Genomic DNA, 26281 nt, shown 5'->3' with positions numbered 1-26281 from the left:
AGACCCCCCCCCCCAAAATCAAAGTCCTTCTCCTCTTTGAGATGTAAACTTTGTTCTTGCAAAAATTGACCTTATCTCCTTTTGAGCCTGCATTTCAAACTGATTTAAAGTTTTTTACTTGGAAAACTGTTTTGCCTATTTCTCTGACATCTGCAAGGTGAGTCTCTGAGCTGTGAGTTCTCATGGTGAGCCAAACTTATCTGGTTTTCCCAAAGGACAGGATTATTTAACATGCTAATTAATCCTTCTTTCATGCCAACATTTGTTTCTGAGTTTTCCCTGAATCAAGTCATCAATCTCCTAGGTTTTTTTCTGGAACCTAAAAACAAGAGAAAGAAGATTTTGTATACCATAGATGTGTACATGAAACTTGGCTACTACCTTGACAGAACTAAGCCCTTCAGGAAAGTTGTACAGCTGTTTATTTCCTCTTCTGGGGCTAAGAAGGGTCAACCTGTCTCTAAACAAATGACTACTCATTGGTTGTCCTCTTTTATTGTTTTTTGTTATTCCCACCACGATAAATTGCAGGAAAGGTTAAGGCACATTCCACCAGAGCCTTATCCGCTTCAGTGGCATATTGGAAAGGAGTGAACTCTAGAAGCACCAACCTGGTCTTCTGTGTATGTATTTAAAAAGCAGTACAAACTGGATTCTTTTTCAAGTTCCATCACAGGCTTTCTGAGGACCATTCTCCAGGGTTCCTGGATCCTTATCCTTCCTCTTCCCAGGTAGGATAAGCTTTGGGAATCTACCCATATGCCACTGAGGCAGTGTGAATAATGAACATAGTACAGATGTGTAAATCCTACTTATCTGTAACAGTAGAATTCCACACTTCCTCAGTGGCAGCACCCACCCACCATCTGCCTTATTTTATAAATAATTTGATGGCATCCAACCTTGTTATGTTGTTAGTTGGCTTTGGTTATTTGTGTTTTTTTGGCTGCAGACTGGTTGTTTTTTAGGCAATTCTTGTTTCTGGTACTTCTTGTTTTTTCCTGCTTAGCAACTGACTTTCTTTGACAGGAGTTAGTCTTCCCCTGATGAGCACTCTGGAAAGCTGCTAGTATGGGTTTGTGCAGGCAAAGAACTCATATGAGGCAGTGTGAAATTTGAGCATCTGCTTTCACAGAAAAGTAGTCCTTACACAACTGTACTATATAAATCGCCTTTTCCCCTCTCTGTTTCTGTCTGCCTTCCATTAGGGACCACTGTGCCCTTTTCTGGTGCATATTGATTAAGTTGCTACATTACTGTGCAGTAAATGCTGCCTCATATTTTTCATGTTATAATATTTTTCATTATGCATTTGTGTATTCCTTTACATTACATTTCTTAATATGACAGTGAGTAGTTTCTGTGCATACTTTTCTGTTTCTTCTGTCAGTCTCTTGTTTCTGCGATGGGTGCAGAAAAGCTTCCTTGCTGCATTCTGTATATGCTGTGCAGTCCACTAGGCTTATGCAGTACTCCCCTCCCTCTCCAAATGTTACATTAAGATCAGTTCCTATTATGTTTATATCATTTTTTTCTTTCTTCTCTACATAGGTGCATTGCTTTGGAAATGAGGGAAGTCTGACACATCTATCCCACAGTTGCTGCTATGTATCTCTTCATGTTACATTCTTATTTGTTTCTTTTTTGCAATACTGACTTCCTGTTTTATCACTAATCCATTCCTTTATGTTCTACTGTAATTATTCAAATTGCCAGTCATACTCTGCTGTTTTGTTAGTGTCCATAACTCCCCTTGCATTTCTCCTTAATATATGCCACTAGTGCTAATTTTTTCATTTCCCCTTCTCTTCCTGTCTTGGTCCTACTTTCAGATCTCATATTTCACTGTATTTTAACTATAATTCTCTCATTTTTGACTGTTTCCTACAATCTTTGCACAGACTTTTATGTATTCATACTCTACTGCTTTATCTGTCCTACTGCATGCCTTCCTTGTTTGATTGTACATCTCATGCAATGCATTTACATCATCACCCTTACACTTTTCTTTCCCCATCTGCGTCTTGATCCCAGATATTTAGTCCTACTTATCTCCAAAGAAGTGCCCTTCTCCCAGTCTTTGGCTTATTTGTTTGCTTTGTAGTCACTTTTGGCTCTTAAGTCACCACTGTCTTGATAGGAACAATGTCAAGATGCAGTTTTCCTGTATGCCATATCCTTGCATATACTTGAATTCCATAAATTTCTTCTGACATGAATTTTCCTCTCTTTTTCATCTGCCATTTTCTTTCTGTTCTTTGACTCGTTATTTGCTTATCACCTTTTCCATATATTGTACTCAGTTTCCTCTCTTCTGTATGTTCTCACCTCATTTGTCATGTTTACTATTCCTATTTTGATGACAGCACTCTTCCTGGTATATCTCAGTTGTTTCCTGATTGTCACCTTCTTTCACATTTTTGCTCTCTGTTATCTCTCAGTCTCTTTTCATTACTTTCTTTTTTGAATGGTACCTCTTCCTTGGTATCTCCTTTATTCTGTCTCTGCCCTTATTAAGTGAAATTTGAGGGGGGGGGGGTTGTAATATTCCTCTTTGTCTATTAACTTCATTCTCGGCCCTGTCTGTTTTCCTCAGATCCTCTGAAATTTGTCTTACCCCTTTCTTTCTTATTTGGAACCACTTTCTAATGAACCTGCCTAGTTTGCAATCTTGTCTGTCCTTCATGCTGACACCTCCCTGTTTTATTCTTCCTGCTACTGCTACTGTACCATGGGCACTGATTTTCTTCTATTTCCTTTAGACTAATAGTTGCTTCCAGAAGTATCTGTGCATACTGGTACTGATAATGACCCAAGTGTGACATTCCTTTTTATTTCTGACTGAAACAGCTGCTTTCCTTTCATATTGCTTCCTATTTCTGCCTCCTCTTCTTTACTGCTGTGTATTTGTTAGGAGGAATAAATATAATTGGAAAGCTGCCATCTCCTGCCACTCCATCACACCAGGCTGCCATAACCCCACTTCATTCTGTCTCCTGCATCAGTGTCTAGTGTCAGGGATAACTTCCTAATACATTGTATATTATCTTCAGGGAGCTATGGTATTCATCACTTATTGGCTTTCACTGCTGCCATGGTGGCTGTAGATACCACTAATGAGCGGGCTTCAGGACACCTTGCTTTTCCTACATATGTAAGAACAATGTAAGGGTGCATATTCTACTTTTTCACATGCTGCTTTCTAGACCATCATTACCATGGAAAAGAATGAAAACAATATTGTAAATATGTACATAGAAAACATGATGTAATTACTTTCTTTTCTGCTATCGGTTTCATGTCAGTTACTGAACAATACCTCAATAGTTGTGTAACCTGACTGTAAATATTATGTAGTAAAAGTTAAACTGTGTAGCAGTGGTATATACAACCATGTATAACCATCTGTACTTCACTTTCATTGCAATTGTGAAATGATTCCATTCATATTCTCCCTCACCTGTATACTTGTTTATCAAAAAATGTTATATTATATGGACTGTACTTTGTAGCAGCACACAGGTTGTGGCTTAAAGTGGTCCAAGGACCATTACACCTACTTAGTTAATAAAGATTAAATAAATAAATGAAAAAAAATTATTTAAGTGCTCACCTGCACCTGTATATATATACTTGTATAGCTCTGCTGAAAAGTTGAGCACAATTTTAATATTACTAACTACTGCATGTATTGTCCATCTTCTGTATGCACACTCAAATAACCACTTCTCAGTTGTATATATTTGGAGACAGCAGAATACATCAAACAGGTATCCTGTTTCATAAATTGACTTGCTCACTCTGTGTATTTGTCCACATATATGTCCATCCACTTCATCTTGAATTTGAAAAGCTTGCTTCACATTTCTTTGAATATAATTCCTTAAATTGGTCTCTGGCAATCTGCACTGGTTATCCACTATTATCTGCAGGTTTACTGTGTGAGTTCTGTTTTCCAAATTCCAGCTTATCTGTCCTTCTTGTCGAGTACACTATTTTTTTCATGCAGTGGTTTTATTTTCTTAATACAGTTCCCCAAAACCTCTTCATTCTGTTTTACATTACCCTCCCTTACATCACTTTCACATTCCCTTTAATCTCAACCAGTTGCTTTTGCTGCTATGACGGGATGTTTTTCAGTGTCTCTGTTCATTCAGTCACTCATCACCATCATTTTCTAAACCACCTAGCTAGAGTCACAATGGTTGCAAGGTGAGCAGGGTAGACAAAACTTCTCTATCCTTAGCTGCTGCTTCTCTATCTTTGGCAGCAGTCTGCAGCCTATCCTGTAGGATCCCTGTGTTCCCAGGGAAGATGAAGATATAATCCCTCTAACATGTTCTCTTCTTGCCATGAGGCTTTCTTCCAATGGGCTATTCCTGGTGCATATTTTGTGGAAGGCACCAGGGGACATTCTCAAAAGAAGCCACGTCAATTGACTCCACTCAGTGTAAACCAGAGGACTATGGCTGTAATCTGAGGTTATCTCAGTTTGCCAGACTCCTTGCTTTATCATGTAAAGTGAGCCCAGCTACCTGTAAAGGAACCTCATTTCCATCTGTATCTGTGATCACATTCCTTTTGGTTTGAACTCCAAAGTCTATGACCATAGGTGAAGTTGTGAGCATAGACTGACTGGAAAATTGAAACATTAATTTTATGACTTAACTCTTGCTTCCCCACCACATTCCAGTACAACATTTGCAGTACTTTGGCTAATGCATCACTCTAGTAGTTATTCTCCTGATTTCCCCTACTGTCACACATGAAATGAACCCAACATTTGTAAACTCCTCTATCTAAAGTAGCTGCTTCCCCCTCACTAGGGGAGAGCAACCACTCTTCAGGGAGAGAACCATGTGCTCTGAATTTAAAACACTGAATTTCATCTTAACTGCTTCATGTTCAGCCCTGAGTCACTCTACTGCATGAAGAAGATTAGTTACTTAAGGATAGGAGGGCACCGTCATCTGCAGACAATGAAGATGCATCTCTGACATCCCAGAATAAATATTCTGCAGACCTTGGCTACACCTTGATATCTTGTCCATGAAAATCACAAAATGAATGGGAGGCAAGAAGCACCTACAGTAGAGTCCTGTGCCCAGACTACACATATCCAGTTTAACAATGAAAATGCAGGCTCACTTCTCATGTCTCAAATACTGTAACTAAGCAGCATGCAGTTGTGCCCTTGGGACCCTGTATTGTTGTAACACCTCTCAGAGCAGATTAAAAAGATAAACTGTCATATGCCGTCTGTATCCTATATCTGCCCTAAATCCACAAAACATATGTAGGCAAGCTGTCATTACTCCCTCCAGCATGAGTGCAGAGAAAACTTATTGCTCCGGTCTTCTGTGGTCAGAACAGAATCTGCATTGCTGCATCTGAATCAGAGTCTCAGCTATTGGTTGAAGTCTCTTTTCCAGTACCCTGCCATGTGTTTTCTCATTAAGTTTGAGGAGTGCTTCCTGCTGTAACTGGAACACACCCTTCTGTCCCCTTTTTAAAAATAGGCCAATTGTAAACTTTACCAATATAGAGTACTTTTCTGCTTTCTATGGAATGGTAGAAAGACATGTTTTTAGTTTAATTATTTTGTTTTAATTTCTCCATTTGTTAATCAGGTAAGCAAATAAGTCCATAGAGCCTTTAAAGCCATGACCTGAACCTCAAGGGCAGGGGTACATATAACATATATGGTCAGTTTAGAAAAGCCAATTAACCAGCTTGACTTCTGAAAATGGCAGAAAAGCAGTGTGCCACAAGAAAACCCAGACATGCACAATAAGAATATGCAGACTTCTCAGAGGCAGTGAACAAATTTCAGGATCCTAGTACACTGTTCCTATTATATAATTTTCAGTATACTGGACAGCTTCAAAAATCATGTGTGATGAGGATGATTCAGAAAATTGTGTGAAACAAAGCAAACCAGAAAACAGGGACATATTTCCAGAAATAGGTACATCATGTGCAGGGATAAATTAAGCCTGAAATAGGAGCATTCCTCCAAAATAGGGATAGCTGAAAAGTCTAGAGCCACCAAGTTAGCAAAGACTCTTCAGAAATGTTTAGTACATTCAGCATTTCTAGATGATGGATGTCATCCACAGCTGAACTGTTTAAACAACACCATGACATTATGTACTGAAACCGACCTTGTCCACCATCCCACGTACCACTCTAATCCTACCACTGCATCTTCTCTTAGCGTTTTAATTATATGATATACATTTTCCACAACTGGGGTTTCCACAAAGCATATTTCTGTATTCTGTGTTATAATAACTTCTTCATTGCCCTTTTGTGTCTACATTGTTCCCAATTGTTATACTTTTGCTGCCAGTATATTGAAGCTGCAGTGAGGTGGGGGATTTGCCATGCCCCCACCTGTTTCCATGACTTTGACTATCACTTACTATACAATTATAAAAAGCCAGAGTGTTCTGCATGGAAGAATATTTTGAAGTGGATGATATATGATACCAAGGAAAGATTATTCAGGTGAGTGACAATTTTTAATTGCTATGGTGAGAAATTTACTCTAGGTGAAAGCTGCTTTTGTTGCTATTAGAGTACAGTTCTGATTACTGCTTTTTAATTATTTTCATTATTTTCAGTTAATGATTTGCCCACCTTAATGGATGATGTCAAGTGTCTGCTTTTGCTGGCTGATGTATATAAAAAGACACTCAACGTAGAGAAGGCCGTTGACACTTTATCAAAGGTACCATGCTAACATTGATATTGTGGCTTTAGTTTTAGAAGCTACTCTAAAAACTGACAATGATAGACATTCTAAGAAATAGATTAATCTAGATAAAGTAGCTGTGTATTCTGCATTATTCAATTTGTATTTCAGAAGTGTGTGAGGCAGTCAAATAACTTTTTTTCATACTACACAGAAAAACAGGCAGTTAAACATACAACAGACCTTTGTCTGTAAAACACCTAATGAACTTCCCACCAACTTCTGAGATCAAGGTTAAAGAGATCATTATGGTGTTATTAAATACTGCCCCTGTTAACACTCTTCTGGTTATGGATGCCTGCCATACTTCTCAACTTCTTAGTGCAAGAAATCTGGGTAAAGTCTAACATAAAGGGGGGGCAATGGCCAGAAAATTGGGACCGATTTTAAATGTTGCTGTGATAAACTTGAAAAGTTGCTAGAATAACAGAATCTGTCTTAGCATGCATTTTTCTGAAGGATATGAAGTCTGAAACTCAAATGTATGTCATTATTTAATGACTTCTATCTTGACATCACCCCAGAGATTTGCCAGAAAAAAACACAGATTTTATGAGGAACAAACCAAAAATATAAGGCAAAAATCTGGACAGTTGAGAGGTATGATGTCTGCCTACTGAATGTTATCTGTTTTGTATCTTGAACACAAACTTTGATGATCTGGGTCTATTTGATGTGACTAGTGATGAACTTCCTGGAGCCCATCACATTGCTCACAATGCCCTACTGCCCCATCTAACTGATGGTATTTGTGGAAAACAAGATGAATTTTTGCAAGGGGGCTTGCCATCACACTAAAACAACCAAGCAGTTGGTGGTATAGTAACATGGCTGAGTGTTACTGCTTACCAGTCAAACTCCTTTTGATAACTCAGATAAGAGCTTTTGTTATTAACATAGGGACTGTTGTAGACCACACTGTTAAAAATTCAGAACCAGAAGATGATAATAATGACCAGCCTTCATTACATCTGCCACTAAGTTCCTTCTTGATCAGTATTGCCTGTCAGTCAAATCCCATTTTAACAAAAGGCAAGGCACTCAACCCATGCCACAAAATGTGCCACTCTCTCCTGTACTCTTATTTTTAAAAGTTTGTATATAAATCTATTATATATATATATATATATATATATATATATATATATATATATATATATATATATATGTATATTCTAAGTGAATTATTTTTCTATACCAAAGAGGACAGATGTCTTCTTGGAGTTTTATTATTCAGTAGAGCTTTATTTGGCTTAGTAATTCAAAGTAGTCATTTAACATGCTTATTTTTTAAATAGTTTCTAGTAATATGAATCACTCTGGAAGTTCTAGTCATACAGACTGTTTTACTAGATGGTTTTCTGGGGTTCTAGTTTATCACTATTTCATGATTAAGTTTTATTAGTTTTCAACAAACAGTAAGAGTGGAGAAGAAGTTGGATGGTGACATGGAGGATAGGAACCCTGCTTGCAACCTATGTGACTGAACTTCAATTTGTGGTCCTGGCAATGAAGTAGCCAATGAGGAAAACGAGAAAAATTATTGGGCTGTGCCTTCTGACTTCTTTCTGGGAGCAGTGATGGGGCAGCATGTCTGGGAGGGGTGTAGCTGCTGTGTTGCTGGTGTGTATTGGAGGGCATGACAGAGCGCATTCCAGGTTGAGACAGGAATAAGGTAGCAGAGGAGGAAATGTTCTACTATGGTGGTGAAATATGACATTGTAGAGACCCACTGCATGTGTCTTATGAGTGGAGTACATAGATAGGTATGTAAGCATGGAGGTGGGGCCTCACAGGCTGAGATTGTCTAAGAGCGAACCTCAAACCAACGTAAGGAGGTCATGTTTAAAATATGTCTGTCTGCAGTATAATGTTCTATCCCCAGTTAACCTCAGCCTCATACTTGGTAGCCAAAAGCAAAAATAATGGGCCGACTAAATGACCTGGGAGAGAAGCTAATAGCCAGAGAAGGGTGGTAGAAAAGACAAAAAAATAAAAAAAGACTGTGAAGGAAGAGAAGGGAGTAACAGAGGAATAGGATGGAGAAGAATCCACCTTCTGGCTTCCGTATTTACTTGTACAGCTAAGCATTTTTTGTAATTTACTTTCTTATTGATGCTAATGTTAATGTCATATATATATATATATATATGTATATATATATATATATATATATATATATATATATATATATATATATATATATATATATATATATATATATATATATATATATATATATATATATATATATATATATATATATATATATATATATATATATGTATATGTATATATATATATATATATATATATATATATATATATATATATATATATATATATATATATATATACATATATATATATATATATATATATATATGTATATACATATATATATATATATATATATATATATATATACATATACATATATATATATATATGGATCCCAGAAATGTCATATGACTGAAACTCATTTGACTGAGACCATAAGACTGAAAATTCAAAATACTGAAAAATCACTTGACTGAAACCCATAATACTGAAATCTTACAGTGCTAAATTTCAACATACTGAATTGTAAAGTGGACGATATAAAACCAGAATAGATGGGGAGGACTGCATCCCCCACACCCCCCAGTGTGGGAGCTGTGGCCCTCTATACACCCCCTAACTATATATACTAACTCCAGGATCGCACTACATTGGGAAAAGGGTATATCTGGTTTTATATCATCCACTTTACAATTCAGTATGTTGAAATTTAGCATTGTAAGATTTCAGTATTATGGGTTTCAGTCAAGTGATTTTTCAGTATTTTGAAATTTCAGTCTTATGGTCTCGGTCAAATGAGTTTCAGTGATATGACGTTTCTCTCATCTGATAGGGATCCATACCAGATTGTTTGCGGTATCTAAACAAGAACATCAACCATATACAATGACTCATTTTTTATAACAACAAAGCAGTAATATAATGATTGAGTTTCTGTACCACATAAAATAATATCATCTGACCAGAAAAAAATCAAACTTGTGATGCACACCATTCACACTGCCTTAGTTACATATGGGTTCTGTGCCTGCACAAATCCACACTGGGTGCTTTCCAGAGCTTGGAATGCCTTCCTTTGACTCCCTGGAATAGTTGATTAGCTAAGGCCCTCCCTTCTGGATAAGGCTAACCCTTGTGACAGGAAGTGAAGTTTTCAGTCTTTTATTGCCAGCTGTAGGAATTACACAGTTGAATCTCCTCAGCAGCCTGCATTAGCAGATTCCAGATTCAGATAAGATTCCTTTACAAACTTTCCTCTTTTTTATAATATTTTTAGATTAAAGATCTCCACAGCTAAAAACACAGCTGATAAATCCCTCTATACTAACTACATAGCTTAACTCTGGAATTATCTACCCCTTAACATAAAAACCACAACAAGCACTTTCAATTTCAAACAGCTCCTTAAAACACATCTATATAATACATGGATATGCTGTTGTGCTAATTGTGGTTAATAACAAACATAGCTGGCGTTAGGCACCTGCGGAAACCGCAGCCGCAGGGAGCCCCAGATTATTTCCCACATGAACAAGGGCCCCCATGCAACAGCCGTGGGTTTCACTGTTTCCTCTGCTCGTTCCACAGCAGCTCATGGTCGACATCTGCATGGCTGTGTGACATCATTGCGAGATCGCAAACATTTATTTTTCATTTGTCGGTAAGCTACACTCAATCAGGTCTGTTTAAGTGAAGCAAGGGACCTGATTGGCTGCAGCACCCAGGAAAGTATGTTTTTTTTTTTTTTTTTTTTTTTTTCCAGAGTAGGGTCAACTTATCTCCCAACTGTACAGATGTTCACAGAATGTCCAGATTTTTGTGCCATATTTGTGGCCTGTTTTTAATAAAATTGTGGTATTGTAGCTGCCAATATTTAAACAAACAATACCAGAATGAATTTATGAATGTTTATTTTCATAGTTTTGTACTAGGCTAACTGCTTTCATAGGCATACCTCTCAACCTCGTAGTGCAAGAAACGTGGACAAAGCATGACAAAATGAGGGGCAAAGGCCCAAAAATAGGGACATATTTTAAATATTGCTCTTATAAACTTAGAAAGTTGCTAGCTTAAGAGGGTTTGTGTTAATATACATTTTCTGAATGATTTAAGTCTGAAACTCAAATGTATACCATTATTTAGTGACTTCAGTCCTCAGATTATCCCAATGACTTCCCAGGAAACCACAAGTTTTATGAGCAACAGATCAAAAATATCAGCCAAAAATCTGGACAGTCTGCGAAAACCTGGACAGTTGTGAGGTATCATAGGCCATTTAGCTAATTACCCCATGTGAAAATCAAGCCCTGCATGTTGTCTCTGTAAGGTAAACACCTTAACCATTATGCCAGACTCCACCCAAAAGAAACTATTTTTAACCTGCTTAAAATACATCAGTTAAATTATGGCAGCTAACATACCATACCCCCCAGAGTTACACCATGCAATCCGTGATGATCAAACTAGTTTGGGAACAGGGAACAGTTTGATTAGTTCAAAGGAACTAATTATTATTCATTATAATACATACCAAATGGGGCATTATACTAAATTATGGGCCAGATAAGTGCCAAGTATGGGGGGAGTTATAACTTTTTTTGCTGTCGGGGCGATGCCTTTACTAATCAAGTGAGCTATGTGGAAAGCTATCCTTACAATAGTAGACATGTGGTGGTCAAAGTTAAGGTTGCGGTCAAATTGTGATCCCAGATCCCTTACCAAATCCTGGGTACTTAGGGTATTGTTATTGATTGATAGTATGAAGGGACATTGTTTGTGCCAAAGGGAATGATGATGCATTTCTTTGCATTCAGTTTAAGACTGTGACTAATACACTGGTCGTTGGTCTGTCTGAGACCCTCCTGGAGTATACTGACATAATTTGGGGATTCAGTGATTGGATCTAGTTTACAGTCATCTGCAAACTTGGTCAGACACAACCCTTTAGTTTTGGCCTAAACTTCTGAGAAGTATATACCAAACAGTAGGGGGCTCAGGATTGAACCCCATGGCACCCCACTGGTAGCAAGTCTGCTGGTTGATGTGAGCCAGTTGGCAACCCATCTTACAATAAAAGGGCTTACATTTAGTTTGCTGAGTTTATCGGTAATGCCTGATTGTGGAATTGTGTTGAAAGCCTTGGCCAAGTCGAGGTATACTGTCTGCACAGATTTTCCCTCATCAGTGGCCTTGGTCACACTTTCAAAGAAATCCACCAGATTTAACAGTCAGGATCTGCCCTTCACGAAGCTGAATTGGCTAGGATTCAGGGTTTGGAGGTCACTTATGTCTTTATTTATGAGATCCATAACAATATGTTCCATGGCTTTACAGATGAGGCTGGTCAGGCTTATGGGTCTGTAATTCCCCAGGTCTGTTACTAGGCTACCTTTGTAGAGGGAAATAACTGTAGCTGTTCTCCATTCTGCAGGTACAAAGCCTGTTATGCTATGACTGAAAAAGGTACTTGGTAGTGATGCTACTTCATGTTTTAGCCTGTTTAGAAGACAGACAGAGATGTTATCTGGTCGTACAGAGGCCATGTTCTTTGCTTTGGACAGGGGTTTGAGGACTTGCTCTTTAGATATTTAAGGTGGGGGGGTTTTGGGGGAGGGTTTGTTTTAAGTTAGGAGGGGATAATGGAATGAAATGTTTACCAAACCTATCCGCTAGCAGATTCACTATCTCTGTGGGGTCAGTGTGCGTGATACCGTTGGCCACCAATTCTGGACATGCTTGGGTCCTACCCTTTGGGTTACGTACATAGCTGTAAAAGGGCTTATGGTTATCCTTGGGAGTACTTGCTAGGTTTCTCACAAAGGAGCTCTTGGAGGATTTGACAAGTTGTCTTATTTGCTTGATAAGTCTGAGGAGGGTGCTTTTCCATTGTTGGATCCTTGTCTTTGTTTTCTTGGACAGCAACTTTTTTCATTCATTGTATAGTTTGTTGATGCTGGAAGTCCACCATGGCATCTTGATTTTACTTAGGGCTCTGGCTTTGATTGTATCTGATACAGCCAAGTTTATATACATATGCAAGTGATTGTGCAGGGATTTAATGTATGTTTCAGCATAGTTACCATTTTCAGCTTGGGGTGGGGCTTGGAAAGCAGTTATACCTTCAGCTAGGAGGGTATAGTTTGCCTTGGTGAAGTTTTTTAGTCTGATTTCACCCTTTTGAGTTCTGGTGTTAGTGTCAGTTCAAAGGTGACTGATTTGCGATCAGTTTTAACTAAACAGAAAATTTATGCTAATGTTTAAGTAAAAAAAAACAAAGAAAATTCATGCTGATATAAAACCTGTTATTCTATCAACTTTTTAAATTTGTAAGAGTCCGTATGCCCCTATGATTGTTTGGTAATGGGAATCCTTGTTACATCGCAGAAGTATGTATGCCTGTGTCTTATGGGATCATAGGATGTTAGTAGACTTATGGCCCTAGGGCCCTTACAAGCCTAGCCAATTTCTACCCTTATGTTCACGATCAGCACCTATTGCCCATGTCCACGAGGGACACAAGTGGAACCCCTGGGGTGAATTTACCGTTACCCATCCAATCATCTAGACTGTGTTTGAACAGGGCCAATGAGGTGCCCTGTTTGACATGAAGTGGGAGTCTGTTCCAAAGATGTGGCGACCTCTGGCAGACAAATCTGTCCTTCCAGCAGGTTCTATTAATTTCACATACCAGGTTAAGGTCTTTAGAGTGAGTAACCTGTGTACCATTTGACTTGTGGATATGCAGCATTTCCCATAAAGCAGGGTCATAGATTGCCTTATATGCCAGGCAGAAATCACCTCTGAGTAGTCTGTATGAAACAGAACAAATTGGCAGTGATTCAGATGAGCCACATAGGACAAATGCTGAAGAACTTGAATTTTCCTTGTGAGGAACATTTGTCATTTCTCCAGTTGCTGCAGGTGCTTGGAAAGGTACATACCAAAAGGGGCATTGTAGTCAATTATTGGGTTGATGAGGGAAGAGTAAAGTGAGGCTATAGCTTCTTCTTTTCTGGAGGCATTGCCCTTACTTATGAGATGAGCAGTGTAGAATGCCCTTCTTACCACTGTGGAGACATGGTGATCAAAGATAAGCTTGCATCAACCTGTGTGTCCAGGTCTCTCACCACAGAGTGTGTACTTAGGGTGTTACTGTTGATGTGGTAGTTAGCAGGAACATTGCTCTCAATGAAAGGGATGATAATACTTTTTTTGCATTGAGTTTAAGGCCATGACTTTGGAACCAATCATTTGTTTGTTTAAGACCCTCTTGTAGGATGTTGACTTCATATGGAGATTCTATGACCACTCTCAGTTTGCAGTCAGCAAACTTTGTCAGCCACAGACATTTAGTTTTTGCTTGTACTTCTGAGAAATAGATTCAAAACAGTAGAGGTCCCAGGACTGATCCCTGTGGAATACCACTGGTTATAGGTCTGCTGTTGGAGGTATATTCCCTGTTTTAAGTATATATGTTCTATTAGTGAGCCAGTTAGTGACCCATTTAACGATATAAGGGTTGACACCTAGCTGGGTGAGTTTATCAATGATACCTGAGTGGGGGAGAGTGTCAAAAGCCTTGGCTAAGTCTAAGTGGGCTGTATGCACAGATTTACCCTTGTCCAGGGCCTTGGCAACTTTATTGAAGAAGTTTACCAGGTTTAACGTGCATGATCTCAGTGTAAATATACCCTCTGATGGAAAAGGTTCTCTGTTTCTATATTGAAAGGTTCTATGTCAGCTCATATACCTTTCTCTTGATTGTATTAAGCTACTCATCCTGAATGTATGAAAGATATCTCCAGTGTAACCCACCCTAAGTTGTAAAAGCCTCTCAGTTTCTATATTGTAAATTGTTTTCAGCGATACAAGATTGTAATATTTGCATATGTTTGTACACTAGTCTACTGTATTTCCAAGTCCATAGGAATTGTATAATTGAAACTAAATACCTTATTGTAACCTTGCTAATTATTTTTGGAGCTTTTCTCCCCAGGACTCCATTGAAAATGGGTTATTTTGGCCCAATGGACTATCCTGGTAAACCAACTGCAAATAAATAAATAAATAAATAAATCTCCCTTTGACATATCCAAACTGAGAAGGGTCAAGTGTTTGGAGATTACCTATATCTTTGTTGATAAAGTCCATGATGATTCGCTCCATGGCCTTGCAGATAAGGCTAATCAGGCTAATAGGTCTATAATTCCCAGGGTCAGTAGAAGCACCACCTTTGTGCAAGGGCATAACAGTGGCCATTTTCCTTTCAGCTGGGACAAAGCCAGCGCTTGGACTGATTGAAGAGAGTTACCAAGGGTGTTGCTGAGTCTTGTTGGAGGGCATGTAGGACATAGCCTGGGATGTCAGGTCCCATAGATGTTGTGTTTTTGGCCTTAGAGAGGGCATTTATGACCTGCTCTTTAGAAATAGAAGGTAGGGGACAGGTGGTAGGGATGTCATGCAGTATGTGTAGCTGTGACAGGGGAGTGAAGTTGTCTGGGAGACTGGTGATTGTGTGTTCATTAATTCTTTAATTGTCATCACAATCAAACCTTGGAGGTATGCAGAAGAGGTCATTATAGCTTCTGTTGGAGATGGGGTCAGTTGTTCTTACTTTTCTCACAAACCTCAGAGTATACAAAAAAGTTACTATACCATGTGCAGGGGCAGTGTACTGTATATTAGCAACAAAGTGGAATTCATTACTTTTTTCCACGTTTGTCACAATCGCACACCAGGCACATATAGTGGTGATTACCTTTGGGAAGGAAAGGGTGAGGAGTGAAAAGGCATGCTATGTATATATACAAAAGCATTCACTTAAAATGCATGACCACGGCCATCTGAACTTCTGCTTTCATCCCAATCTAACATCAGAGGGATGCACAGGCAGCGACTGTCTTTTTCTTTGTGTGTGTGTGTGTGTGTGGGGGGGGGGGTAGGGAGGCAGGCAGTATTCCCAGACAGGATTTGTGTGTCCTTACAACAATTGTATTATTAGTTTATTGCGAGCTACTATTTTGTCAGCTTTGAACATTAACCCTTAGGCACAAATGAACCTATACAGTATTTTTTCATATAAGGGGAGGCGTAAGCCACAAAAATTTGGGCTAGGCTTATAAATGCCTTAGGGCAGATAGCCTAGTATAAACCTATGAACCTATGAACCTATGAACTTATGTCTTTCTTGAAAGACAAAAAAAGTAAGACTGAAATTCTTTTCTGACTTATGATTTTTTTCAGGCCACCATTGGATTAAAAGGTTGGGAAAATGTTCTAAAATGCAAGGAAAACTAATTCTGAACAGCAACACTGAATTTCTTTCCTTAATCATAGTTTCTGTTCAAACTGTCATTAGGTTCATAGGTGTGTACTAGGTTAATGGCCCTGGATCCTTTTAGCCCATAGAAGTGCCCTGGCATTGTGCAGCCCAATGTTAGTTCCTAGTGCCTCTATCGAGTAGAACCACTGGAATGATCCCTGGGGTGAATTTCAATTTCCCATTCATTCGTCAAGATTTCTCTTGAAGAGGGCCAGTGAGGTGCTCTGCTTGACATATATGGGAAGTCTATTCCAGAGTATGGGCAGTCTCTGTGTTATGAATCTGTCCCTTCAGCATGTTCTGTTGATTGTAGTAATGAGTTTGAGATCTTTGGAGCATGTGGTGCAGAGGGATTGGGATTTCTTTATATGTAGCATTTCTGTAAAACAAAAACATGTACTGGAAACTGCGTCCACAGCTAAAACCCAAAATTAATTCACTTGTAAAAACACAGTCAGGATAAAGGGCTTTTCATTTGATTGGCTTCAGATAAAAACATTCAATCTCACTAATGCTTAAATAGGTCAGAGGATGTATGGTTACATTCATTACCATAATTAATTAATTAAACTTAGTTCATCCTTAAAGATATAGAATTGCTAAAACCTAAACAACGCCTATGTAAGAATATATTCAAAATGCAACTCGTAAAATAAATTTTGACACTATGACAAAATCATTTATTCTTACAAAACTATTAATTAATTGCTATGTTACAAAACTATTTCAGTATAAATATTGTAGAGTGGAAATAACTGAAAATGACTAAAAATAACTAAAAATGAGCTGTAGCAGCCAAATACGGACTCACAGTGTTATAGAAAAAAAAACGTGGTACCTATACATGTTTTTGTTTTATAGTTGCAGTGTATTCCATATGTAGCATTTCTAACAAAGCTGGGTCAGACATGGCTTTGTAAGTCAAGCAGGTTGTATAAAAAGAAAAAATAAAATGCGTTTCAGATTATATAGAAAAACGTGGTTTCTTGAAAAAGCTGAAGAGTAAGGCAAAATGTGAGAAAAGGGAGACAAAAGTAACGTGCATAATGTGGAGAGCTGGGGGAGGGCAGCAGATGGGAGTACTGGAGCCCACGGGATGCGTGTGTGTGTGTGTGTGGGGTGGGGCAGTAGGCAGTGCTTAGGGCACCATTTCACCTAAGTCCAGCCCAATATATGGAGTTGTAATGTATCATTGCTACAACTAAATTCCATTTACTGTGAATATCCTTCTGTAACATGGGCCAACATAGTGTGGTACACAGGCCTCTCATAATGTAAGAGCACTGTAACTACAGCTCAGTCTAAAACACTACAGCATGAACTAAAAGGTTGCTTAGGAGGGGTGGTAGTAACAGGGTGATACTTAGACTGGAAGTGACCAAGGGGCCCCCAACTTGACATTTGCTGGGGGACCCCAAAATGCTAACAACGGCCCTGATAATAAACTATCTTTAATTACTAGGTTCCCTTCAAACAGTATTACATAACAGCTGCACAATAGTTGAGCTCTGTTGTTTTAAAGTATTTTCAGCCTTATTTGAACACGGACAATACTTACTGTAAAGAAAAAGATGTATAAATCTCTGCAAACTGTAAAAATGCTGTAGTCTCAATGTAACAATTGCTTCACTGGATGTTCTGTATCATTGTGCATAGGCATCCATTTGTGTATGTTTAGATGTTCTGTTTCTGTTCTATTACTGTAGGTTTGTATAATCTCTAGATGTTTTTATGTGGAGCTTTTCTCCCCAGGACTCCGGAGAAAAAGGGTAACTTGTCCAGTTAAACTTTCCTGGTAAACAAATATAAAATAAAATAAATAAAATAAATAATTAAATAAAATATACTTTTCATTTCTTTTGTTTTATACATACATATTGGATATAAAAAGTATACACACCCCTGTTAAAATGACAGGTTTTTGTGATATAAAAAATGAGACCACAATAAATAATTTAAAAACTTTTCCCACCATTAATGTGACCTGTAACCTGTACAATTCAAGTGAAAAACAAACAAATCTGTTAGGGGAAAAATATAAAAAAAAAAAAAAAAACTACAATAAGCTGGTTGCATAAGTGTGCACACCCTTAAACTAATACTTTGTTGAAGCATCTTTTGAATTAATTACAGCATTCAGTTTTCTTGGGTTGGAGTCTATCAGCATGGCACATCTTGACTTGGCAATACTTGCCCACTGTTCCTTGCAAAAGCACTCCAAATTTGTCAGATTGCAAGGGCATCTCTTGTGCACAGCCCTCTTCAGGTCACCCCACAGATTTTCTATTGGATTTAGGTCTGGACTCTGGCTGGCCATTCCAAAACTTTAATTTTCTTCTGGTGAAACCATTCTTTTGTTGATTTGGATGTATGGTTGGGGTCATTGTCATGTTGGAAGGTAAAATTCCTCTTCATCTTCAGCTTCCTAGCAGACACCTGAAGGTTTTGGGCCAAAAGTGACTGGTATTTGGAACTGTTTATAATTCCCTCCACCTTGACTAAAGCCCCAATTCCAGCTGAAGAAAAGCAACTCCAGAGCATGATACTGCCACCACCATGCTTCACCATGGGGATGGTGTTGTTTTGGTGATGCAAAGTGTTGTTTTTGTGCCAAACGTACCTTTTTGGAATCATGGCCAAAAAGTTCAACTTTGGCCTCATCAGCCCATAACACATTTTCCCACATGCTTTTGGGAGACTTGATGTATTGTTTTGCAAATTTTAGCCGGTCTTGGATCTTTTTCTGTGTAAGAAAAGGCTTCTGTCTTGCAATCCTACCCCATAGTCCAGACATATGGAGAATATGGGAGATTGTTGTCACATGTAGTACGCAACCAGTATTTGCCAGAAATTACTGCAGCTTCTTCAGTGTTGCTGTAGGTGTCTTGGCAGTCTACCTAACCAGTTTTTGTCTGGTCTTTTCATCAATTTTGGAGGGATGTCCTGTTCTTTGCAATGTCACTGTTGTTTCATATTTTCTACACTTTTTGATGACTGTCTTCACTGTGTTCCATGGCATATCCAATGCTGTGGAAATTTTTTTGTACCCTTCTCCTGAATGATACCTTTCAAAAATGAGATCCCTTTGATGCTTTGTAAGCTCTCTGCGAACCATGGCTTTTGCTGTAGCAGGCAACTGAGTAAATGTCAGGAAAATCCTACTAGGACATCTAAACTTTATTTGAGGTTAATCAGAGTCTCTTTAATTGATGGCAGGTGTGTACCCAAGAAGTCTAAATACTGTAATTAAATCAAAAGGTGCCTCTACAAAGTATTAGTTTAAGGGTGTGCACACAACAAAGCATTAGTTTAAGGATGTGCACACTTATGCAACCAGCATATTGTATGCTTTTTTATTTTTTATATTTTTCCCTAACAGATTTGTTTGTTTTTCAAATGAATTGTACAGGTTATAGATTACATTAAAGGTGGGAAAAATTTTGAAATTATTTATTGTGGTCTCATTTTTTATATCACAAAAACCTGTCATTTTAGCAGGGGTATGTACACTTTTTATATCCACTGTATATGCATATGGTTTATTATTAAAATGTCGACGTTGAGATTTACCCATACGAAAACTTCGAACTACAGATGTCTGAAGTTTCATCTGGGTGAACATCTCAATGGTCGAAAGTTTATATTAGCGAATGCAGTGTGCATTCACTAATATAAACATTCAAAGAATTGTATAGAGATCGCTGTACAGTGCAGTTAGGGAAATTCATCCCTTTCCTCACTGTAGTGCGATCTCTGAGTTGGAATATATAGTTAGCAGGGGGTGTGGGAGGTGCAGCCCCCACAGGGGAGTGCAGGGTATAGGAGGTCATGTAAAGTGAACTCCTATAGCTAACATCAGATGATGTTTTCGAAAACAATGTCAAATCAGCTGAATTCATTCAGCTGATTTGACATTTTAACTTGTTGTGTACTTTAAATTTCAAAGTTTACTTTCGATATGTGGGTCAGAAAATTATTCTGAATTTTGACATATTTATAGTAAACCTATGTGTGATATATATAGATATATATATATATATATATATATATATATATATATATATATATATATATATGTGTGTGTGTGTGTGTGTGTGTGTGTGTTAACTTTATTTTATTATATTTGCTATTTACTGCTGCTGTTGAGTTCTAATTTACTACTGTGTTGTTTGAATGCTTAATATTTCTTGTAAGCAGTTATAGGGGTTTTCTAAAGTATTCTATGACTTGTACTGGGAAACTGAAGTTTTGCCATGCCATTTCAACAACGGGCCTCTTGATTCTGTCATTTATCTGCTTTGTTTGAATGTTCTGACAGAAAAATGTTGCATTTTTCCAATTTGTTATCATTTAAATTATATTTATTACCAATTTAATACTGCTATAGCCATTTTAAGTATTAAATTGTGGTTGTACTGACAATTGCTTTATTTGCATTTGATATGAAGGGTTTTTTTTTCATTTCTTATAAGGGATTCTCTACATATATGCTTATTTCTATTTGAATTAAGGGCATATGTCAAATTTTTGCAACTATTTGTGCCATTGATCTTTACTTGCTACTCTGACTGTTTGTGCTATTCTTTACCACTCTGTGTAGGTTGAAGAAGAAGGCTTAGCACATTTTAAACTGTTTCTGCAATATTTTATGCAGTTTAGCCCTATTTTCTGTGTGGGGGCATAGTTTATATTTCCTATCAGTGTCGCCCTTAGTCAGCCCTTAATAGCATCAGTGTATTATTCTGGCTGGTGTTTTTTTCCCCTGACTTGATGGATCCTGATATAGCTACCCCCCCCCCCCAAGCCCCCATTAAATCCAGTTGCACCTAAAAAGAAATAATCAGCAAAAATAAGACTCACCTAATTGTTTGTGAATCTGTTGTTGTCTTAAGCTGGTCCACTGACTGCTTACATTTTTCCCCATCACTGTGTGGTGGAAGCCTGCAGCCCAATGTGGTATAGAGGTCAGATACATCCTCCATGGCTGGTCCAGTACCTGGTTCTGGTACAGGAGAAATAAACTCTTTAGGTGCAAGAGAGTTCTGGAGTAAGAGGCCCCTTGACAGACATAATACTCTGTCTCCAGATGTTTTATCCTCAAGTGTAGTTCTCAGTAAAAAAGAAAAAGAAACTTAGCCACACTACAGCAGTCAGGCTATTACCATATGAAGAGCTAAGGTGGTTTGCTTAGCTAAGAGTGATTTGTAGTCAGATAATCTTGGAGACTATGTTCCTCTTCAGTATGACTATAGGGCTGCCTTCTTTAGAGATCACTCTATGGCTGCAGATTTTGATAGGGACTTTGATGCAGTCAGCAGTGAGCACTCAGAGTCTGTCTAGTCTGATTTTTCAGAAGGTGAACAGGTTCAAAACCCCATTGAGGTGTTCACCTTTCCACAGATACTAGCTAGGTTTAGAGATGCATTTGACTGTAGGCAATCTGGAGATGCAACAGAGACTGGCAGAGTTTATGACCTTATTGAGGATGAAATTACAAATATTTTGGTAGTTACTCCTCTGTTACCAACCTTAGAAGATATCTCTAAAATTGCAGGTAAAACACCTTTGGCTAGTAAACCAGTTCCTAAAAAACTATGAGGAAGTTTATTTTGCAATATGTTCACAGTTTAGATTACTTTGCTGTACCTACAGATAATTTCTAATGTGACTTGGGTTTTGAAACATGCTGTCAGAAGTGTTTTGGAAGGTGCGGATACAATTTCTAGAAATGCAACCACATTTGTTGTATTGATAAGGTATGCTTAGTTACATAACCTGATTTTTTTCTGAGGATTTAAAAATGATATTTTCAATGCCCCTTTATGATCTAAATTTGCCTTTGGTCCTGCTGCTACCCAGATTCTCAACCAATAGGGTAAGAGAGGTAAACTGATGCATAGAGTATCTATAATGTTTCATATTCTCAGGTTCTACCCTAACAAAGCATCCAACTTCAAAGGGAAGAACAAACAAAATTCCCAGCTGAAAAGTAGTTAGGGTTCCAGGGGGAAATGTCTAAAACAAACTGGAAGCGGACCACCACAATAAATGGATACAAACGTTTATTGTAAAAAGACAAGCGCTTTCACGTGTACTAAGACACGCTTCTTCAGATCCTTACAACTAACAGCTTAGAACTCAGATATATATAGGTATTCCTAAAGCAATCAATCAATTTAATTAACCCAATTAAAATCATTCAATTAAATAAAACAATTTGATAGTAAATGCTGTTGCTTGTGTCTTAATAATGTAGTTGAACGGTTAAAAAGTGGAAAAAGTTAAAAAAGTTAAAAAGTTATTGTAGCAGCAATTTGTAAAGCAATATATCCTGCAAAACTCTTGTATGCTCATTTCTTATATAAATATAGATGTGTAAAAATATATCTAGATAAATATCAATATAAATAAACAAGCAAATATATGAATATATAAGTGCACAGATGAAAAAATCCATATAAGTGTCTCACTTGATGTTGGACAGCAAAATCAAATAAAACATTGTAGGTGACAATACAGTCAAATATAAAACCATATGATTGAATGAAATGAGAACAAGAAAAACTTAAACTCATTTACAGAACAAAAAACTCATAACAATATCACAGTCTACATAATTAAAGTGTATAGAATATTAAATAAACAAGATAAAAGATTTTGTTTATGTACATATGGAACTATATGGACATGAATTTATATTTATGTGAAATGCATTTTTCAAATAAGTATGCATAATGTTTTATTTGATTTTGCTGTCCAACATCAAGTGAGACACTTATATGGATTTTTTCATCTGTGCACTTATATATTCATATATTTGCTTGTTTATTTATATTGATATTTATCTAGATATATTTTTACACATCTATATTTATATAAGAAATGAGCATACAAGAGTTTTGCAGGATATATTGCTTTACAAATTGCTGCTACAATAACTTTTTAACTTTTTTAACTTTTTCCACTTTTTAACCGTTCAACTACATTATTAAGACACAAGCAACAGCATTTACTATCAAATTGTTTTATTTAATTGAATGATTTTAATTGGGTTAATTAAATTGATTGATTGCTTTAGGAATACCTATATATATCTGAGTTCTAAGCTGTTAGTTGTAAGGATCTGAAGAAGCGTGTCTTAGTACACGTGAAAGCGCTTGTCTTTTTACAATAAACGTTTGTATCCATTTATTGTGGTGGTCCGCTTCCAGTTTGTTTTAGACATTTATCTTTCTGGTTTTTGGAGCAGACCTTTGGGCCATAGCGACTGTGTGTTCTTGGATTCCAGGGGGAAATGTCAGGAGGATAATGCTTCTAAACCAAGCAAAAGTGGTTCCCTTCTCAAAATGGATTAATACTGTACTATAGGATGACTGTGCAAAGGCTCAGACATCCCATCCCTTGCTCCTAACCATCCTCTCCTTTGCCTTTACAGGCTTTCACTCAACATAGCAGACTGGCCACAGATAGCCTCAGACAAATGGGTGCTAAGAATAAATCAGAGAAAATACTCTTGGCAGTGGACAGAAAATCCCCCTCCTTTCTTCAGGGGAATCCCCCACACCTGACGATCTATTCCCTCCAGTACTCCTTTACATCTTGAAAGCAGGGATTATAGAATCAATTCCTGCACCACAAATAGGAAAAGGAGTTTATCACAGAATCTTTTTTGGTACCCAAAAAGGAGTAATCAAGAAGACCAGTGTTAGATTTGTCTTATCTAAATGCCTTTCTGAAAGTAGCCACATTCAAAATCCTCCTACCTTTTCTTCCAGATCACTGCTTTATGGTTACTTTAGTTGTGAAGGATGCTTATCATTGCACTCCAATTGCTCCCAACTTCAGGAAATGTTAGAGATTTGCTGTGTCTTCCTCACATTATCAGTTTTTTGCATTACCCTGGGATATGTGTTGTGCCTCGAATATTCACAAAGTGCCTGGATCCAGTGGTTGCTTACTGAAGGACCCAGGGCATCAACATTTTCCTATGTTTGACACTTGCTGATTTGTGTTTAGTGTGTGTCCAAGTGGTTAAAATCATTAGACAAGGTGTTCACTATTCTAGCTCACTTGAACTCCAAGTGGAACCTACAAATATTTGGCACAGAGTTGGATCTAACACTAGGCAACCTAGACAACTGCCTAGTATCCTCTGATGGCTGAGGGGAGGGGGGCTGGCTGTACAGCATTATTAAAATTAAAGAAAAAGTTGGTACCACATTAAACATTTATTTCTTGCATGGCTAATTAAATCTTAGTGCCCATTCTCCATGTTCATTGGCTCTGCATCCGATGAGGAAAGCAGAGTCAATGTGAGTCTTCCAGGAATTGGCATGAAATTTGCAAGAAGGACAGCAGCAACAGGCTTATGGGAGCACTACAAAGTGTTTTACTTGTTTTTTTTTTCACTACAGAGTCTGGGGTATTACAAATCTTTCTTTGTGTTTACTACAGAGTCCAGAGCAATACTAATCTTTAGTTAGTTTTACTACCATCAGGAGTACAGTACGAAGCATTTTTCTTAGTCTGGAGATGCATGGGAGAATCGGAATGCAGAGTAAATAAGCTGTAATGAGAGAATCAGGTGTGTGTGTGTGTGTGTGTGTGTGTGTGTGTGTGTGTGTGTGTGTGTGTGTGTGTGTGTGTGTGTGTGTGTGTAATGCCCAGAGTGGATACTCTCACACAGAAACAAACCCTGGTCCACTGGACTGCAGGCCTAATAACTACCTGTGAACCAGAGAAATCTTGGTGTAAGGGGTGGAAATTCATTGTAGTAAACAGAAACATTATTATATGAATCGTACTTTGGATGTGATCCTTGGTTTCCTTGCTCTGTTGAATGTTGACACTGTGCTTATTATTTAGCTGTGAATAAACTGGTTAACATGAAATCTAGAAGTTTAATGTTAATGCAGTTTTAATTCAGCTTGTTTTTTGCTGGTACATAGGTGTGAAATGTGCAGTGTTTGGGCTGCAACAGTTTTTCTAGCACTAGGTGTAGATGAGTAAGGTTATGAGCTGGTGAAGAGCTATGCCCATTAGTATGCAGTTTCATTCCCTCAGCCTTTGTCGTCTGTGTGACACAGCCAGGTTACTTCACCAAACAGTAGTCCTGAGCTGTCCCAGGCTATTAGAAAAGGTGCTACACCTTTGTCTTTTGAATTCCTGCACCCTTCATAGGTGCTAATTATTACTTCATCATATGCTTTTTCAGTATGAATCCAAGCACATCTCTTTTATTTTATTGGGTTGCTAGATGCATTTTCATTAAATGTGAGTTTCAAGGGAAGAAAAGTTTACTGTTTTCTCATGATACTTTGATTTTCAATGTGAGTGTGTCTTGTCTTGTTTAGAAAATGTCAGTTTTTCTGTAAAAAAATTGAATTCAAAGTTTTAAATGAAGGCAAAGAAGAAAACAGTATCACAATGACAGGTTTGGACAGTGTTTATGGTAACTGAGGAGTGATAGCCAATTAATGCAATTTTGGTACGGCTGGTGGGGACTTGATTTATTACCCTGCATAGGGCCCCATTTCTAGAGGATTTGGATGTGACTGTGGAGGTGTTGCTGCAATACATAATTGTTTACTAATTGGACTAAAGAATTACATAATTCATTGATAGGCCTGGGTTGTGTATTAGTCTAAATGTTTTGTATTTTAGTAGACTAAACATGCTACATTTTATGTGTTATGCATTACCTTCTTTACAGCCTCCAGCAACAGCAAAGAGGTTGACATTTGTCAGGTCATTTAGTCTGCATCATTTGAAGTCCTAATCATGCAGTCTGATCTTCAGCATCTGTTATGTAGTCATTGTTGCATGGTACTGTGATAAAGTCTACTGTGCAAAATTGGATTGTAAAGGATTTTGACGTTTAGTTAAAAACTATTTACTCTGGCAGTTAGCACAGAAGACTAAGGCTTTTACTTGTTAATAAGCTGCTGCTTCTGGCAAGGGTGTAAGGTTTAAAGCTCACACTTAACCAGACTGTACTTTGGAACAATTGGGAATTTTGGCTAGGCTCCTTAAAGGGACTACATGCCTAGTCAGGGGCGGCTCGTGGCATCGGGCTGCCGGACTGCAGCCCCCTCAGCTAGACAGCTGAGTATTTAGTTTATTTTATTTTTAATGTAAAAAAA

At 37.8% G+C, this 26281-nt stretch overlaps 1 protein-coding gene across 1 annotated transcript in view; it reads left to right on the top strand.

The window, feature by feature from the left end:
• The window catches only part of LOC122798197 (tetratricopeptide repeat protein 21B-like), a 1733894-nt gene that overhangs the window by 1318171 nt on the left and 389442 nt on the right, over positions 1-26281 (top strand). Inside the window, exon 19 of the mRNA XM_044066946.1 lies at positions 6627-6733. Within this exon, the coding sequence (XP_043922881.1) occupies positions 6627-6733 (107 nt within the window). The remainder of the gene's footprint in view (positions 1-6626; positions 6734-26281) is intronic.

Source organism: Protopterus annectens, chromosome 3.part1 (assembly GCF_019279795.1).
Source record: "Protopterus annectens isolate FY-2018-M chromosome 3.part1, PAN1.0, whole genome shotgun sequence".
NCBI classification, from domain to species: Eukaryota; Metazoa; Chordata; order Ceratodontiformes; family Protopteridae; genus Protopterus; species Protopterus annectens.
Note: the sequence above shows the minus strand (reverse complement) of the source record. Positions and strands in the feature narration are given on the sequence as shown.